Source organism: Stenella coeruleoalba, assembly GCF_951394435.1.
Source record: "Stenella coeruleoalba genome assembly, chromosome: 16".
NCBI classification, from domain to species: domain Eukaryota; kingdom Metazoa; phylum Chordata; class Mammalia; order Artiodactyla; family Delphinidae; genus Stenella; species Stenella coeruleoalba.
Window position 1 is genome coordinate 31,099,264 of NC_137162.1, and position 19,973 is coordinate 31,119,236.

The window sequence follows — 19,973 nt, forward strand, 5'->3', positions numbered from 1 at the left end:
GAACCCTGAGGGCCTGAAAGGGCAGTAATGTGTCCAAGTTCACATGGATAGCTCCCGGCATGCCTGGAGGTGGACCCCGGGTCTCCTTTACTCTCCACCTAGTGTATCTTTCCACTCTCTGCACTACTTAGGGTCTCCATGGGCCTTTGTCTTCAGAATGAGTCCTGCTTAATTGCACTGGTAACTTAATGCTCCACAAGAGATCATTCCACAGTGGAGGTATTAGAGCTTATGAGATATACCTGGCCTTGGAATCAGGCACATAAGATGCAAAATTAGAGCCTAGGAAGCTTCTGGCTTTTAGAACCTAAACTGCTCCCTTTTCTCCGTTACTGAGTGGAAGCCATGTGAGCTTAGGCTATGGGAACATAGGAGGTGTGAGACAGCAGTAAGTCATATGCTGCTGGAATTAAGCAGTGAAAAGTGTTATCTTAGGCCAAAGTAGCCATTCAGTTTACCAGTCAGAATTCCATCTACCCATTTAGCTGTGGAAATAATGGGAGGATTTTCTTAGAACAGCAGTACAAGCCAGGTGCCAGCAGGAACCAGACTTTACCCCAGATGTTTCAAATGAAGAGACCTTCATGAAGGGACTACTTACAGAGACAGGGTTAGGATGCAAAGAAGGGTGTGAGGCACCCAGAGACTAGCAAGTCTCCCCTGTGGCTGAAGAAACGGGAAGGGAGCCGTGTTACAGGAGCTGGAGCTGTGCAGGAGGGGAGGGGGCTGAGTCACTTGAAGTATAGTTGATTTTCAGTATTGTGTTAGTTTCAGGTGTACTACATAATGATTCAGGGTTTTTTTGCAGGTTATATTCCAGTATAGGTAAGACAGTACATAAGACCGTATATAAGACAATGGGTATAATTCCCTATGCTATATAGTATATCCTTGTTGCCTATCTGATATATTTTATATATAGTAGTTTGGATACAGCACCAAAGCAGGGAGAAAGCAGGGAAGAAATGCCTGCAGCTCTCTGCCCTCTTCCCTCTGATCTGCCAGGATCTCCTCCTGGTTGAATGCAAGCAGAAGCCAGAGAGCAGTGAGACGTGGAGGAAGCAGTCCACAGGATCCGCCTTCCTGGGCACAGAGCAGGGCAGAGAGGGTGGAAAGTAAGTATAAAAAGAATAACTTGAATCATAGCTCAGGCCTTGCGGCAGATATTCTTTCCCATGGATGGAACTATTTTAGTATTTTTACAACATACATTTGTAAATGGCCCATGTGTGGCACCTCCAGTGCCACTCCCTCCCCAGGCCAGTGTCAGACATGGCTAATTGATCACAGCTCCTTTTCCTGAGGGTCCAAGAAGTCACCGCACAGCACTTAGAGAAAACATCACCAATTGAGTGGGCTGGGCATGTGAGATGAAATATATTTGGAGGTGTAAAACTTACCTGGCCTTGCAGATATGGCCTACCTGCTCATGCTAGTCTGGTAGAGAATCTGTTTTTCTGGGGAATTAGCTGAGCAGGTATTTCTTAAGCCAAGTGAGTCCTGCTTGGAAAGCCAAGCTGTAGCATGGCTCTGAAATGCATTGGTGCAACCTTATTGTACTGTAGATGAAGAGGCAAGACAGGAGGTGATGTCTGCCTTGAGCAAGGTGGCCTCTTGGCTCCTCTGTAAAGTAGGATGATGCCCGCCAAGGTAGAAGGCAGGACTAGGTGTTCTCTGGAGATGGAATCAGCTTTCAGAGACCAGTTGCTCTTTGGTACCCATCTGTGTGTGGTGCTCTCCTAGGTACTGATTGACCTTTAAAATTTTTATTTTAATTGAAATTTTTTTCAATTTAATTTTTCAATACTTCAATTAAAAAAATTTAATTGAAGTATAGTTGATCTACAATATTGTATTATTTTCAGCACAGTGATTCACAGGTTTTTTTGCAGATTATATTCATTATAGGTTATTACAAGATAATGGGTATAATTCCCTATTCTATACAGTATATCCTTGTTGCCTATCTATTTGTATATAGTAGTTTGTATCTTTTAATCCCATACCCCTAATTTGTTCCTCCCCCTTCCTCTCCCCTTTGGTAACCACAAGTTTGTTTTCTACATCTGTAAGGCTGTTTGTGTTTTGTACATACATTTGTTTGTACTATTTTTTAGATTTCACATATTAAGTGATATCATATAGTATCTGTCCTTCTCTGTCTGACTTATTTCACTAAGCATAATATTCTCTAGGTCTATCCACATTGCTGCTAATGACAGTGTTTCATTCTTTTTTATGGTTGAGTAATATTATATACATACATATATATATACATATATATATATGAATATCTTCTTAATCCAGTCATCTGTTGATAGGGACTTGGGTTGCTTCCATATCGTAGCTATTGTAAATAGTGCTGCTACAAACATTGTGCTGCATGTATCTTTTTGAATTAGTGTTTTCATTTCCACCAGAAATAGAATTGCTGGGTCATATGGTAGCTCTATTTTTGGTTTTTTAAGGAACCTCCATACTGTTTTCCATAGTGGCTGCACCAATTTACATTCCCACCAGCAGTATACAAGGGTTCCCTTTTCTCCACATCTTCTCAAACATTTGTTATTTGTAGACTTTTCGATGATAGCCATTCTGACCTGTGTGGGGTAATACCTCATCGTGATTTTGATGTGCATTTCTCTAATAATTAGCCATACTGAGCATCTTTTCAGGATTGACTTTTAACATGGAAAGTCCTATGGACTTTCAGGTCCTGCTACTTTTCTGGAGTGCACGCTCAGACCCCTGAGTTCAGACTTTAAGTGGCTTTGAATAGAAAACTCCTAGCTGGAACAAATGGCCAATGGGTTATGGACATTGCCAGCATGGTTTAGGGCATAGATGGCAAGTAGGTCTCAATTCATCTGCCATTTCTATCCATTTGTGCTGGCCCTCTGTAGACTGTGTTGAGATAGATTTGGAGGCTGTGTCCAGGTTCGGTGGACAGGAAGGCTGTGATCAATGAAGGATATTTGCTCTGGGACAGAGGGGCTAAGAGGGGTACATGTTTGTCTCATAGTTGCCATCACTGGTTTCGAGTCAGCAGATGTGGCTTCTAGATGTGATACTTTGAGCAAGTCAATTAACCTTCCTGGACCTTAGTTTCCTTACGTTTAAAGCAAGGACATGGCTTAGGTGACGTTTAAACTCTCTCCATCTTAGAAATGCCATGATTCAAACTAGTTTGGGTTTTTTTTTTTTTAAGTCTTCAGTGTAGAACTTGCAAAAAGTCTGTTTGATCCAATTAAACTATTTCCAGCTCCCCACCCCTCTCTGCCATATGCTCGAGTAACTAAGCCCTCCATGCCTGTGAAGGCCATTTCCCCAGGCTGGAGCAGCAGAAGACCCTGGAGACGGAGGTCTCCCATACTAAACAGATTCTCCTCTTTAATCTCAACCAAAAGATCCAGGAGGCATGATTCACATCTCACCCTGTTTCCTCTCCTCTGTCCTCCTCAAGCCTGCGCCTCTCGCCTCCTGCTCTGCAAACACGCCTGAATGCAGAGTCCTGAAATTTAGGTTCATGGTTTCAAAGTTCATGGTCCTGAGAATAAACAAAAAAACTATTGTGGTTGCATAGAGCTGTGGACCCCATTAACACCGCCCCATGAATATTTATAGCATAGAACTACAAAAGAACATAGAGGCCATATTGTATTTCCTAGAACTTTCTTTCCATGGGGTCCTTTCTCTGTGGGTCACTTTAATGTAAGCTTTGCTTATTTAGTTGCACACTTTAAGCCGATTAACTTTTCACTAAAAAAACCCCCTCCCTGTTTGTTTGTACATACACTCCCTTGACAAAGATTCACAGAAAACTGCTTTAAACCTGTTAAATCCCTCTGCTGGAAACTTGAAGTGAACTAAATGTGTCTCTGGGTAGGATTTCCCTGTAACTCTCCCTGCCTCTGGCCCCTCCCTGTTTCCTGAGAGGAATTCCAATGGTTCGAAGCCTCCGGATTTAGTTCCTCCGGTAATCTCAGCTTCTCTCTAGGTGACCATCTTCTGGAACATTAGCAAGGTCCTTCTTGAGCAGCTTGTTATTGGGATGGACGAATGGCAATCCCTGGGTGGATGCCTTACGCTTCTCTAGTAGACATTGTATAAACCAATCATCAGAGCTAGAGGGACCTCGAGATGTCACCTCCATTGGTCTCTGAACTTCAGTGACCGTGAGTCACCTGTGGGGGTGGGCAGGATGTGAACTTAACATGCATGTTCCTGGGCCCTGTCCCTGGAGAGTCTGATTCCGTAGATGTGGATGGGGCCTGGGATCTGTGTATCAACACTCCTTAGACACTTCTAACAAAGTGGTCTGTGGCCTCGCCTTGAGAATCCCCGCCTTGAGAACCCCTGAGCTGGTTCAGCTTTCTCAGTGTATGGGTGAAAAAAATGACACCAAAGGGAAAAGTGGTCCACCCAGTGTCACATGCAGCATCAAGCGCCCTCTTCCCAGTGTAGGCCATGCCTGTGATTCCATACTGCTTTAACTCTGGCCCTTCGTGTCCCAAGTTGCAGCTCTACTGTGGAACATTTATGATTAGGCCCATAAGTGGGAAACTAATTGAAAAATAAACCTGCAAGGCCAGGCTGTAGTGTAAAAATGAAAATCAGGGACCGGCCTGGTTGGTGGAGGCGAGATGAGATGAGGCCAGGTTAGCACCTGCTGGAGGTCACCCCTGCAGGATAAATCCAGGACTCTGTTGGTTTTGGAGTGAGCCCTGGGGTAGGGCAGAGCCTGTGGCTGGGATGGGCTGGAAGGCTGCAGGGGGTGAGGGGAGGAGTTATCCTCCAGCCGTGGCAGCCCTTCCTGGGCCTCCCGTTCTCTGGGTGCCAGGAAGCAGTCTTGGGGAGGGTGTGGCTGGTAACAGAAGGTGACAGTAGAGTTGAAGGGGTCTCCCTCTGACTGGCTAGGCTTCTCCCAGGCTCACAGACTTTCCAGCTCTGCAGGCCCCAAGCCAGGGGCCACTTAAAATCCCCAGAATCCGCGCTCGAGCCTCTCTGGGTCTCAGGGGGCGTGGGGGGGGGGGGCTGTGAAGGACCCTCTGGCCAGCCCCTCCTGTCCTCTGTGCCCTCCAGTCACCCGCACTGGACTGTCTGGTCTTGGACAGGCCAGCAGCTCATCTGGGAACAGAGCTCTTACCGCTGACCATGAGATCAGGCCCCACCTTGAATCCAGTTCTAGAAACGGGGTCCTCTGTGAGGCAGTGAACTGGGCTCCAAGTTTAGAGCCAAGAGGTCTGCCCTCAAGCCCCACCCCCTTCTCACAGTTGTAAGTTAACAGGCTGGTCGTGAACTTCCCTGAGTCTGGCTTTCCCCCATGAAATGGGGCTGACAGTGTTTGCCTTGCCTTCCCCTAGGACTTTGGTGAGGAACGCTCATTCACTCACTGGCTCATTTACGAAAACGGAAGGTCCCAGAACTGAAGGTCCTTGCCAGTCCCTGAGCAGGATGCTGGGGTGGGGTGGGGTGGGGAAGAATGTGTGCGTGGAGGGGATACAAACTGTGAAGTGCTGCACCCGAGTGAGGGACTCCTTGTGCCCGGCTCCACCTTGGGTGCTCTAATAACCCTGGAATTTTGTTCCCTGTGTCTGAGACTTCCTTTTGCCCCTGCCCAGCCTCTCGGTTCCTGCAGCCTCACCTCCTGCCTCACTATCGTTGACAGTCCACGTGACTGGGTCCCCACTTCAGCCAGGGCCCCTCACCGGGTCCCTTCTGCTCCTGCCTGACAGTGCCTCACTCTTTCTCCCCTCAGGGCCTTTGCACATGCTGTCTCTTTGACCAGCATGCCCTTTTTCTTGTTATCCACTTGCCATACTTCTGCTCACATGTCACCTTCCTACTCAAGTATCACCCCCTCTGCAAGGCCTTCCCTGCTCCCACCCCCAAGGCTGAGTTAGTCCCTCTTCCTATCCACGCTTCCATCCCTGCCTGAGCAGCAGGGGTTACTTCAAGGCAAAGACGCATGGCAGTTGGGAGTTAGAATTGAGAGGTGGCCTAGAGCAAGTTGCCTGATGTCTCTGAGCGTACTTTCCTCATCGGAAAAAAAGAGCATAATGATGCTTATTGCACAGAGTTGCTGTCGTGAGGGTTAGAAGAGTGTGGAGAGCCTAGCATGTGGCTGGTGCTCCAGAAGTATCAGTCCCTTCCTTTTCAGTGCCTTGGTCCTGAGAGAAGAATTAAAACACCAGATTTGGAAGAAACAGAGAGAGCTGTTTCAAGATAAAGGGGGATGTGTTGGAAGGGCGTGAGCTCCCTGTCAATGGAGGGGTGTGAGAAGAGGCCACTCAGGCATCACATGGTGGGTTGGACCCAATGATCAGTAGGGCCCCTTCTAGTCCTAGGAAGATTGCTGAGCATTGCAGCAGTCTCTAAAAGGTGTTCCTTAGGACGGAAGATTCAGTGAAAAGAAATTCCAGGGCAACCACATTGGCAAATGCTGCATTCTTTTTCTCTTGGAGAGTTGTGATGTTTGTTAGGATTGTAAAGGCTCTGAGAAGTACTGCAGTAAAGAAAAGCAGTTCACTGCTGGGGGCCCGGGTTTGATCCCTGGTCAGGGAACTAAGATCCCACAAGCTGTGCCAAGTGGCCCAAAAAAATGAACCTATGTATGAAACAGAAACAGAATCAGGGACATAGAGAATAGACTGGTGGCTGCCAAGGGGGAAGGGAGTGGGAGAGGATTGGATTGGGAGTTTGGGAAGAGCAGATGCAAACTGGTATATATAGAATGGATAAACAACAAGGTCCTACTGTATAGCACAGGGAACTATATTCAATATCCTGTCATAAACCATAATGGAAAAGAATATGAAAAAGAATGTGTATATAGCATACTGAGTCACTTTGCTGTACAGCAGTAATTAACGCAACATTGTAATTCAACTATACTTCAATAAAAATAAATTTTTAAAAAAAGCTTTATTGCTTTGCCAGGCAAAGGGGGCCACAGGGGGCTCATGCACTCAAGATTGTGTGTCCCACCCTGGAGGGGGTAGTGAGGAATCTTATAATGTTCAAGGAGCAAGGCGTGATCAGCTCGTGGGCATTCTTCTGATGGGTTGATGGTGAGGTAATTGGGAGTCAGCATCATCAACCTCCTGTTTCCAACGGGTCTGGGGTCTGCATGCTTGTGGACAGCATACAGTTAACTTCTTCCACCTGGTGGGGGGTTTCAGTACCTGCAAAGCAGCTCAAAGGACACAGCTCAGAATAGTATTTGTAGTCATTGAGGAAGAACTAAAGGTCCTTGACTTTGTTTAATGGCTAAAGTGTTATTATTTTGTCTTACTTGACTGTTTTCCTTTCTTTCTGCTTTTTCTCACTTCTCTGATTAAATTTTTCTTTGACTACAGTTCTTCTACAGAGAAAAGGTGGGTGGAGGACATGGGTGGAGGTCTGTTCTGGGAAGGCCTCATAGGGTCCTGCTCAGTTACAATAGCATTTCTTATTAACTTCTTAGAATTTGAAACTTTGGGAAAAGTTGGCTTGGTGGAGGAGGACTGTGATTTGGGAATCTGGGAGGCCTTTTCTGACTTAGAACACCCATGAAACCTCATCCTGCCTACACAACCTTGGCCAATTCCTACCTCCTCTCTGGGCCTTCCTTTGAGGTTAATGATATAGAAGGCATTTATCCTAATACCTGGACAGGGTGCTGTTTGCTTCGGCTCTTTGCTTTGGGCAAGATGCTGTGCTGTGGAGACCCCGAGATGGGAGCTGCAGTGATGGACCTTTCCCTGCAAGGATTAGGTCATCTTTTGCAGCCTCGAGAATCAGGCTTATGGAACCAGATGGGGAACACGACATAACTTTAGAAACTGAGAGACTTTACAGATATTTATTGTTATTACAGTAGTGTGCTAGAGCTGGCTGTTACCTGCTTGTGAAAGCCGAGTGTACACATGTTCTCCATCTCCATGTTTTGTGATCTTGAAGTCAGCCTCGGTGGGAGTATTTACACCAGAGAAATGAGCAAACGCTACAAATTAAGGCTCTCTCCTCACCCAGGCAATTGTTAAATATCTGCACATCTTTGATTATATATCATTCGAAAGTATTTCTTTAAAATGTCTCCTTTTATATTTTTAAATTTATTATATAATAGCTTTAAAATTTTATTTGACTACTTTAAAGGTTTCTGTTTTTGATTTCCAAAAAGCAATTTTCCTATTGTAGCTCATAATCTATTCCTGAAATAGTCACTATGCAGAGCTTCATAACAAAACACTGCCACCAGGTGACAACTCCCTGAATTGCAGGTTGGAGGTCCAGTGGGGTCAGCCAAGACTGGAGCAGATGGCATTTCCATTGGTGTGCCTTTTAGATCTTTCCTATGGCCTATCCATTCAAGGTCTACATTTCTGTGAAGAATTACCCTGCTTGACCTCTTTGTGGCAGCCATGACAGGCATAGAGAGGTGCAGAGGAGCCTGGGACCACGGGGGCATGGCTGCTGGAGGCAAAGCCCCTGGTGCCTTGAGTCAGTGCTTCTCAGACTTTCTCTGTGCACACGTCCTGCCTGGGGATCTTGTTAACATGCAGCTTCCGATTCAGCACCTCTGGGGTGGGCCCTGGGAGTGGGTGTTTCTATCAGGCTTCAAGATGAGGTCAATGCTGCCCGTCTAGAGATTATACTTTGAGTAGCCAAGGGTCGGTGGTGGTAGAAGAAGAAAGTTACCCGGGTGATAGGAGTCCTTCCTTCGAGAGTGTTCTCTTAGGAGGCTGACATGTTTTGCCTTTTGGTAACAATTCAGTAGCTCTGTGTTTTGAATGTATAGACTTGGCTCATTAGATCCTAAGTACTGTTCAACCAATACGTCAATTTAATTTTAATTTTTATTTATTTAGACTATGGTTTTTTTATTAATTAATTTTTATTGGAGTATAGCTGATTTACAATGTTGTGTTAGTTTCTACCATACAGCAAAGTGAACCAATTATACATATACATATATCCACTCTTTTTAAGATTCTTTTCCTATATAGCCCATTACAGAGTACTGAGTAGAGTTTCCTGTGCTATACAGTAGGTCCTTATTAGTTATCTATTTATATATAGTAGTGTGTATATGTCAATCCCAATCTCCCAGTTTATCCCTCCCCTCCTTACCCCCTGGTAGCCATAACGATTTAATTTTTAAATTTTTGATTTATTTTGGTGTATAGTGTGAGGTTCAACGCCAACTTGATTTTTCCTCAAAGAGCTAACCCGTTGTCTCAACGTAATTCATTGCTTAGTCCCCCTCTTTCCACAAATTTGTGAGACCTCTTTTGTCATAAATGAACTTTCTTATATAGACTAGGGATTGCTTCCAGACTATCCCATGTTGCAGGGTTGTTGAAGCTTTATAACATATTTTGATGTCAGATGAGACCAGCCTTCCTTTGGTACTCTTTTTCTTGACTGTTATCACCTAATTATGCAGATGAAGTTTAATATCATTTTGTCAATAATAAAAAAATTGTTGAGGTTTTGATTAAAATGTTTTAAACCTATGCATTAATTTGGAAAGAACATTTCAGAGAAAGACAGTATGTCTTTCCTTTCCTGTCACTTTTTGTAGCTTTTAGTAGAATTTTACAATGTCAACATAGCACTGCTTTTCGTGTCAAGGTTTTTCCCAGATATCTGATGCTCTTTGCTGCTATTTTAAACAGAATTTATTATTTTATTTTATATTATTTATATTATATTGCTGTACTTTATATAAAATTTTATTTTATATTATTTACATTGTATACTTATAGCACTTAGCCACATGTGGCAGTTTAAATTTAAATTAATTAAAATAAAATAAAATACTGAGGAGTATCTGCTCAGCTCTAGCATTTCAGCCTGACATGTGGTCTCTGCTGGTGAAGCCTGTACTCTTGACCCTTTGGCTCTGCCTATAAATCCTCCTCTGTGGCTTTTCACCCTGACCTCAGGGCTCTGCTGGTCCACTGGCCCTCTCGGCACCTCTGCATCCTCCCTAGGCATGTGGGAGCACCCAGAGCCCCAGACACCAGGTTCTGGGGGCCAGATTTGGGAGCACCCTGGGCCCATGTCTCTGGACACTCCCCTCTACTCATGCTGTCCCGTTGCCCCTGTGTGTGGTGGATGGGCAGCTTCTCCCAGACTTGAGCCTCACTGGGCTATGCCTCGGGGAGTTGGCTAAGAGCCTTGTGTGCCCAGGCTCCCTCCCACCACATGTTCCGCTCCTGTCCTCTGACGTGGAGGGCTTCCTCCTACTCCCCCTTCTGTCTGATGGGGACTCCCCTGTGTCATATCCAGCTCCTTCCCTGAAGTAGCTTTCACCCTTCTTCCCTCACTGGGGCCACAGTGGCAGGATGGATGTAGGAAACAAGACTCACTCTGTATTGAAAACTCACCAGTTTAATGTTTTCAGACATTCCCGTCATCTCAAAAGAAGGAGACATGGTTACTTCCCAGGCAGGTGGCTTTGGGGATTGAACTCACATAAATAGAATTAATTTCTAGTAATTTTCATTTCCTTTCATTAATTTATCGATAAATATTTCCTGAGCATATTCTCAATGCCAGACATTGTTCTGGGCATTACAGGGATACTGTAGCCCAAAAAGTTGGCAAAAATCTTTGCCTACATTAACAGACCTTCTAGTGGTACCTTGGGTTCTGGTTTTATGGTGGCTTCCCAGCCAGGGCAGTTATTCAACCTGATTTTTGTGCATAATACTTTTTTCTAGTCTTGAGAGTGGCCTGGTGACTATCTCCCATGGGGTTAAGAGCTGATGGCCTGTCCTCATTTCCTGACATGGCCTCGGCCTGTTGGACTGAGACACAGTGACCATCCCTACAGGAGAATGTGCACTTCCTTCTATTTCGGGTGTAAATAACCTTTAAAGAAGGGTCTAGAAGCTCTGCTGGGTCTCAGATTCCATCTTAGGGTGGAGGGACTCAGGGCAGAAGACAGTTCTCTGAAACTTCCGCAAGGCATTCATTCCACAGATATTTCCTGCACCCCGACTGTGCTGAGAATGGACCTATGGGGCAGGCAGACACAGTCCTTGCCTTCATGGAACTGCACAGATAGAAGTTAATTAACTTCGGTTGTGATGAGATCACATAGGAGAAGTTGGAGTAGAATGGCTGTTTTCGAGAGTGTGACCTCATGACTCAGGATGGCTCAGGAGGGGTAGAATGTCCTGTGACCCTTCTGGAACAACCCTCCAGGACACTCAGGAGAGGCCGGCAAGAACTATCTTGGAAAAAAACAGGAGACAAAGGCTTTCTCTAGCTGAGAGGGGAGGCTGTTTCAGAAATGCACTCTCTCTGTAACTCCAAGTCCCTGCAGTGCAGGTGGAGCCTGTCTCTCGGGTTGTGAGCCTGGCCGGAGGCTCTGGTGGCATCCATGCCATCTCTTAGGTTGCAAACAGAGCCCTTCCTGTGTGCTTGGCTCAATAAATGCTTCCTTCCTGCCTTCCTTCCTCAGTCTGCTCTTTATTGTGCCTTTTTCCTGGAAGACAAGCCATAGAGCCATAGTAGATATTGTGTTGACATGGAGTTGTGACCTCCGGGGAATCCCAGAGTGACACCACCTGCCTCCAAGCTGACTCCTGATCATTCTTGAGATCCTTGAAGCAACTATGTTAGGAAGAGCACGTTGTGGTAGGAGTCTGGGGTGGCGACTCCCCACTGTTGCCTCAGGCTTATTTAGAATATCCAAAGCCCCTTTGATGTTGGGGTTTTCACCCCTGGCTCCCAGTTGTATGTGGACAGATTCTACTCTGCTAGGTTAGACCAGAGCATAATGAGAATTGTCTTGGACTTGAGTCTCGCCTTTGCCAAATTACTTGGTAAGTGATTGTGAACAAGTCACTCAGCCTCTCTGCACAACATGCTCATGTCTATGGAACGGGATAAGGGTAGGACTGGAGATGGCATCCTGATTCTGGACCTCTGTTCTGGGGTGCCAGTTACTCTGGTTTGAAGCCTGATATTGGGGAGGAGGCTCAGAGAAGTCAAGTGATTTGCTGAAGGTCACGCAGCTATTAAATGGCAATAATGGGTTTTGAACCCAGGACCTGTCTGGCTCTAAAGCACATGTTTTTAATCAACCTGCCTCTACAGGTGAACAATACAAAAATTGCAGGCAGGAAGTGCCTTCAGGAAGAATTCCTTGCATGGGAATCAGCCTGGGGCTACTGCCTTTTGAGGTCAAGAGGACGCCTGAGTGCTGGGCATTGAAGTGCTGGAAAGCAGATGGAGACCAAGGTGGGCTGAGCAAGCCCTGGGGACAGTGCAAGAAGAGTAGAATTCTCAGCAGCCCTCTGACTTAGGAAGCAGTTGCTGAAGAGCAGCCCTATGCTCCCTTGCCCTGACCTCTGTCACACTCTGGTTTGCAAACTGATGTGTGCAGGGACACCAGAGACTTAGCAAGGGGTGCTTCCATATAAGATTCTATATGATTCTATTATAAGATTCTATTAAAACTACTGGAGGATGCCCTGGTCATGGTGATCCTTACCCCACTTTACAGAAGAGAGCCTCACTTGTCACTCATCCTGAATCCCACTGCGTGCATCGGCTGGGGTACAAAAACCTCTGAGCGTTAAAGGGAAAATGAGAACGCTTGGTCACAGAGCAGCCTTCTTTGATGATGAGTCAGGGCATCTAGACCTGGCTTTCTCCTGTCTTTTCCTGTCTGTATGAATTTCTGTTAAGGGGGTTGCTTGGTGCTTAGTGGAGTATTTTCAATTCAGAACAACTGAAATAGAGTAAGTTAATGACAGTGATTCTTTTAAGTATAACTGCAGTGTTTTCTGGACTTCTAATGTTTCAAGATATGTGGATAAAAACCAAGATGAATAATTCCTTGTTTTCCTTCTGATGCAGCCTGTGTCATTCAATAAGGTGGTTAAATCTATTCTACCAAATCACATCATGAAACATTTATTACAGCTACAGTCAATCCTCATCTTATAAAATGTTTACTATTTTTTTACTTCTAATGAACAAAATAAAAAAGACATTTAAACTCATGGTGAAAAATCATAAATGTCAGGCTCACAATATACATAAGGACATGTGGTTTTTAAAAATTATTTGGGAGCACACAAGCACAAAAGTTTGAGCACTTCCTTGGCTCGTTGGAGTCTTCCCAGGTCCTGTTAATCTACTCCCTTCTCCATCTGCCCTCTTGCTTCTCTTTCTGCTCTCAGAATGTGAGAAGTGTTCCTGATGATCTATCACTGTGAATACCATCATTGACACAGACGTTTTTTCTTTGAGGAAGAGATGGCACTGTATTGTGAACTTGTGCGAAGTCTTCAGGAAGGTGGGAGGGGCTCAGGACCGGCAGCTGGAAACCATCTTTGGCTGAGCCAGCTTTGTTACACATTTCAACAAGGTGAAAATAAGTGTACATTTCAAAGATTTAAGCAAATTTGAAGTTGTGCGACCATCACCACAATCCAGTTTTAGAACACTGCTACCACCTGGAAAAGTTCCTTCATGGTCACTTATAGTCAAGTCTCATTCCCGCCCCCAGCCATAGGCAGTCACTAACCTTTCTAGCTCTATAAACTTGCCTTTCTAGACGTTTCATATAAATGGAATCATATAATATGTAGTCTTCTGCATCTTGCTTCTTTCACTTAGCATGATGTTTTTGAGATTCATACATGTTGTAGCGTGTGTCAATAGTTTGCTCTTTTTAATTGCTGGGTGGTTTTCCATCGTATAGAGAGATCACATTTGTTTATCCATTCAACAGTTGATAGACGTTTAGGTTGTATTCAAGTTTGGGGCAATCATTAATAAGCCTGCTGTTAACATTTGAGTATATGTCTTTGTGTGGACCTGTGTTTTCATTTCTTTTGGGAAGATATCTAGGAGTGGAATTGCTGGGTCTTGTGATAAGTTTAACTTTTAAAGAAAATGCCAAGTAGCTTTCCCTAGGGAGTATACCATTTTACATCCCTACTAGCAACGTATGAGGTTTCCCAATTCTCTACACCATAAGCCTGAGTTTTAATCAGTCTTTGTTACTTAAAGGCCTTCTCAGTTTTTGTTTTACTGTTTAGCGATGAGAATAGGTTGGCTCTTCCAACTCCTCAAGTCCCTGAATTTCTGGACTCTCTCCATTCCTTTTCATTCCCACTATAAATTGCTCAATTCTTTTTTTAAAAAATTCAATTTATTTAAACAGCAATAAAACAAAAAGAGTTCACCTATTTCTTCCACCTATTTCTCTTCACCTATTTCATATATATATGAAATATCTATATAGATATAGATATAGATACACATATTTCACTTAGTATAATGCCCTCAACATTCATCCATGTTGTTGCAAATGGCAAGGTTTTGGGTTTTTTATGGCTGAATAATATGGACACTTTACGTTGTTTCCATGTCTTGGCTATTGTAAATAATGCTGCAATGAACATGGGGGTACAGATTTTGCTTCAAATTAGTGTTTTCATTTTCTTTAGATAAGTACTCAGAAGTGGAACTGCTGGATCACATGATAGTTCTATTTTTCATTTTTTGAGAAACCGCCATTCTGTTTTCCATAGTGGCCGCACCAATTTACATTCCCACCAACAGTGCATAAGGATTTCTTTTTCCTCACAACTTTGCCAACACTTGCTTTTCTAGTCGTTTTGATAACAGCCATTCTAACAGGTATGAGACAATATTTCACTGTGGTTTTGCATTTCCCTGATGATTAATGATGTGGAGCCTCTTTTCATGTACCTATTGGTCATCTGTATGTCTTTGGAAAAAATGTGTCTTCAGGTCTTCTGCTCATTTTTTAATTGGATTGTTTGTTTTTTGCTACTGAGTTGTATGAGTTCTGTATATATTTTGGATATTAACCCTTTATCAGAATATGTTTTGCAAATAATTTCTCCCATTCAGTAGGTTGCCTTTTCATTTTTGTTGATGTTTTCCTCTCAATGCAGAAGACTTTTAGTTTGATATAGTCTCACTTATTTATTTATTTTAAATTTTATTTTATTTATTTATTTTTGGTTGCATTGGATCTTCGTTGCTGCACGTGGGCTTTCTCTAGTTGCGGCGAGCGGGGGCTACTCTTCGTTGTGGTGTGCGGGCTTCTCATCAGGGTGGCTTCTCTTGTTGCGGAGCACGGGCTCTAGGTGCATGGGCTTCAGCAGTTGTGGCATGTGGGCTCAATAATTGTGGCTTGCAGTCTCTAGAGGGCAGGCTCAGTAGTTGTGGCACATGGGCTTAGTTGCTCCATGACATGTGGGATCTTCCCAGAGCAGGGCTCGAACCCATGTCCCCTGCATTGGCAGGTGGACTCTCAACCACTGCACCACCAGGGAAGTCCTCGCCTATTTATTTTTGATTTTGTTGCTTTTGCTTTTCTATGTCATATTCAAAAAACTCATTGTCAAGACTTATGTCAAGGAGCTTACTGCCTATGTTTTCTTCTAGCAGTTTTATGATTTCAGGTCTTATGTCCAAGTCTTTAATCCATTTTGAGTTAATTTTTGTGTATGGTATAAGATAGTGTTCCAGTTTCTTTCTTTTGTATGTGGCTCCAATTTTCTCAACATCATTTATTGAAGAGACTGTCCTTTCCCCATTGTATATTTTTGGCTTCTCTGTCATAAATTAATTGACCATATAAGCATGGGTTTATTTCTGGGCTCTCTATTTGGTTCCATTGATCAGTGTATCTGTTTTTATGCCAATACCATACTGTTTTAATTATTACCACTTTGTAATATAGTTTGAAATTAGGGAGCATGATGCCTCCATGCCCAGTTCTTTTTAAAGCCCTTATCTTTCTTGTAGTATCTTGTCAAACACAGCTAATGGTAACCAAGATGTGCTATTGACATTCTGACTCCCCATCTCTTCACTTAAAGCCATAAGCTCATTTAGTTCATCATCTGCCTTCCAAGTTAATGCAGGCAATAGTTTTACCAAATACTTCATCACTGTGTAATATTGATTGCCTTCTTCCAGCTTTCAGTAATAGTTTTCTTGATACCCACTACCTGGCCCAAAGACAATGGATTTTTGTTACCAAGAAACATACCACTTCTGATAGCAATTTCTGTATTAGTCAGGATAAAGAGGTTGTGCTGCAGTAACAAATAGCCCCAAATCTCAAGTACTTATAAAAATAATGGTTTTTATTTTCCTCATTCATGTTACATATCCGTCCTAATCAGCCATCCCTCTGCTCCATATCATATTTACTCCAGAACTTAGGGTTTTAGAGTCACCCCTATCTAAGCCACTGCTTTTCCTCTGGGAGAGGGAGCGAGGACATGGTGAATCATACACTAGCTCTTAAAGCTCCTTCTCACATTTGATTAGCCAGAACAGGTGAAGTGGCCAATCCTGACATCAGTGGGGAAGGGAAATAGAATCTTTTCCCAGGGAAGGGAAGCAAATATTATGAACATTAGTATCATTTATTATATTATGCTTTTTAAAAAAATATCCTGAAAACTCTGAAGAAGGGAGAAACAGCTGTCTTTGTGTGGTGGTTTTGCCCACAGCTGCCTACAGTGACAGTAAGACAGGGTGACCTTTCAAAATACCTTACAGACCTAGGCCTTTGATCTTTATTGTGGTTGTCCCCAGCCCTGTGGCTTTGATGCACAGATATATTATCTGTTGTTCTTTTTCTACCAGTCCTATCTCTTAGGCTCAGGAAGAAATTTGATTGGATGGAATATCTTTTCTAGAGTTTACTACTCAGTTTCCAATACCCTCTGGGCCACTAGTGAATTCATTCCTTGATCTCCAGCTTAAATTGATCCATTTCTATTTTTTCTTCCCAGCTGTCTTTTGGGGAGACATTGCCTTAGATGAAGAGGACCTGAAGTTATTTCACATCAACCAAACCCGTGACTGGATCAAGGAGTCAGTGGAGGAAGCAGGACACAGCACGGGTAAGTACGGCGTCCCCTTCACCCCTGCCCTGGAGAGAAGGGTCAGGGACTCCAGCACGGGGTGATGTGGACCATGAGTCATAGGTATTTGACCTGTCAGTCCAGTGCCCACCTGTCAATGGAAAACCAGAGGGGTCACCCCTTGTCTGTTGCAGGCTGTGAAGCTGGAGCCTCCAAGTTTGCTTATCCTTCTAAGAAAATCTTTATTAGCGTCTTTATCCAAAGATTCAACCCTGAGCTCAGAGTTCAGAGCGGAACTCAACATAGGTTCTCAGGACTCTGGCCTCAGGGTCCAGAACTTCCCATATTCCTGGATGGGCTCCATGTAGGGCATATCTGATGGTGATGCTGATACTGATTAGCAGTGGGAAGATGCTTGCCTGGGGCCAGGGTGGGGTGGTATTATGCACTTGTTTGGCCTACAAACCAGGTGACAATCCCCTGGGGGCAGGAAACACAGCTTGGGTGTCAGACTTTGATTACTCTTCTCCTTTGATTACTTTTCCTCCTTGCCTTCACCTTGGGGTGAATAGTAATGAGACTGGTCTCCTGATTTCTCCTCACCTCCCTGCCCACTGGGCTCAGATGCCTCCCCTCTGTGGAATCTCCATTCTCAGAAGCAACCCCAGGCACTGAGCTGTGGGAGCCGATAGGCTGTGTGGCTGACTGTGACTTATTATTCAGTGACCAAGGCTCGTGTGTGCCTGATGCTACACTGTCTCTGCTACCTGCCACCCCTCCACCCACCCTCCCTTCCTTTCTCTCGAGGATTTTAAAAAATTGTGGTAAGAACACTTAACATGAGATCTACTGTCTTAACAAAATTTTAAGTGTACGATACAGTACTGTAAACTACAAGCGTGATGTGATACAGCAGATCTCCAGAACACTCATCTTGTATAACTGAAGTTTATACACCACCCCCCTTTTTTAGTACCTATCACGGATCTAATGCGGTGCTGGTGAGAGAAAGAGGAATAAGATGTGACCTCTGACTTCAAGGAGACCTTTCACGCCAGGCAGACAGGGTGGACAAGCTTGCTAACATCTCCAAAGTTCAGTTTTCCTATCTGTAAAATGGGGATGAAACCAGCACTCACTTCAGCAGGGGTTGGGAGGATCGACTCCAAAAGTAACAGGCTAACCTGGTGCCTAGCACATGGCACGTTCTCCGGCAAAGGCAGATGTTATCACTAAGCACCCCAGTCCGGAGGAATGAGGCTGAAGGGTAGATAGATAAACTGTAATTCCTCATGACAAGAGCTACAATGAATCAAGAGCAGTGGGAAGAAGATGGGCCAAGAAAGGCATCATGGGAATGGGCACTCTTGCCTTGTGTCTTGAAGGATGAGTAGGAGTTCCTTAGGGAAAGAATCAAGAAAAGATATTTCAGCAGAGGAGAAACTGTGTGCAGAGGCAGGGAGTATGAGAGGGGCTGTCTTAAGTTGAGGAACAGAGGAAAGGTGTGGGTCACTGGAGGGTGGCTCTTGCGGGGGGCTGTCGTAGAGAGAAGCACCAGGAGAAGTTGCTGGGGTAGATGATGAAGGTGCCTGTTGGCGGGGTGGGTGGGAATGTGCCCAGAGTAGGAGGCAACTCCCCTGGTGCCTGTTGCGCTGATGAGCTGGAGCTCTCCCCTGTGGGTGGCAGGGGTCCTGCCCAAGGTTTCTGAATAAGAACGTGATGTGCTCATCTTTGGCTTGGGGGAGTCTTGGTGGAGCCCCCTCTCCCGCTGCTCTCCACAGCCCACCAGCTGCCCTGAGGTTGCTGGGCTCCGCGCTGGGTGCTTGGGCAGCCTCACCATGCTGCTTGCTGGTGGTGATGATGGGAGCGGGGTTGTCAAGGCAACCCCTTTCCCTCTGCTGATGAACCTGGTAGATTCCAAGTACATCCCCAAAGCCCCCCATCCCTGAGTGTCTTGCAAGGCTCCAAGATTCCACCAGAACTAATTCACCAATTCTTCATTGCAGTATTTCCTGGCACAAAAGGCCCTGCGATCTGTATCCACTTGGGAGGGAAGGAGAAGAATATATTGTATTCATGTTTCTGGATGTGGTCCCAATTCATTCATTCACTCACTCACTCACTCACTTATTCATTGAAACCTCTATGGAGTGTTCACTTTGTGCCAGGTCTTGTGCCAGACCCTGAGATGGTATAGACTGAGGGTTCTCTTTTTTTTTTTTTTTTTTTTTTTTGTGGTACGCGGGCCTCTCCCTGCTGTGGCCTCTCCCGTTGCGGAGCACAGGCTCCGGACGCACAGCCTCAGCAGCCATGGCTCACGGGCCCAGCCGCTCTGCGGCATGTGGGATCTTCCCGGACCGGGACACGAACCCGTGTCCCCTGCGTCGGCAGGCGGACTCTCAACCACTGAGCCACCAGGGAAGCCATGAGGTTTCTCTTTTTAAGGACTTACCAGCTATTGGAGGAAATAGATGCAGAAACCAAAAAGGGTAAAGAGTGAGAGGTGGAGGTGAGGTGTCCCAGGAAGCACAGTGGGAGTGGAGGGCACTAAGAAGAACTGGGACCATTGCTGTGGGGAGAGCCAGAAAGGCCTCCCAGAGGAGGGGGTCCTGGGGAGGTGGAGGGGTTTCCCAGGCTGGAGAAGAAGGAGTCAGAGGGTAGAGAAGGACATTCCAGACCGAGGGAGTCGTCCTTCTTGGGGTGGGAACTGGGATGGCAACCTACACTAAGGAGGTCACATGCTTCCTTCTTGTCCAGTGGTTGGTTCCCTCTTTCTGGGGGGGGTGGTAGGGCTGTGCCCAGAGTGGGGGGTGCCTCCCACCGCTCAGGGGGACATGAGCAGCTACAGGAGCTAGGCCAGGCTCCACACAGGATGTAGGGATGAGGAAGGCAAGAGGGCAAAGGCTGTCACAAGGCCAGGGGTCCTCATCACCAGTGGTCGGGAGGAGGGAGGAACGATTAGGCACGTTTTTGGTGTCTGGCTCTACGATTATCACTTCTTCGGATTTGGGGGACCTCTCGTGGATGTTTTGAAAAGTCCATTTGAATTTTAAATGGGGTTTTGGAATCCAGATTATTTTTCACACCATTGTATACACAACCTTA

At 45.1% G+C, this 19,973-nt stretch overlaps 1 protein-coding gene across 1 annotated transcript in view; it reads left to right on the plus strand.

Moving 5' to 3' along the window:
• The window catches only part of TLL2 (tolloid like 2), a gene marked incomplete at both ends in the record, with an annotated part of 128,815 nt that overhangs the window by 13,577 nt on the left and 95,265 nt on the right, over positions 1-19,973 (plus strand). Inside the window, one exon of the mRNA XM_079899504.1 lies at positions 16,797-16,907. Within this exon, the coding sequence (XP_079755630.1) occupies positions 16,797-16,907 (111 nt within the window). The remainder of the gene's footprint in view (positions 1-16,796; positions 16,908-19,973) is intronic.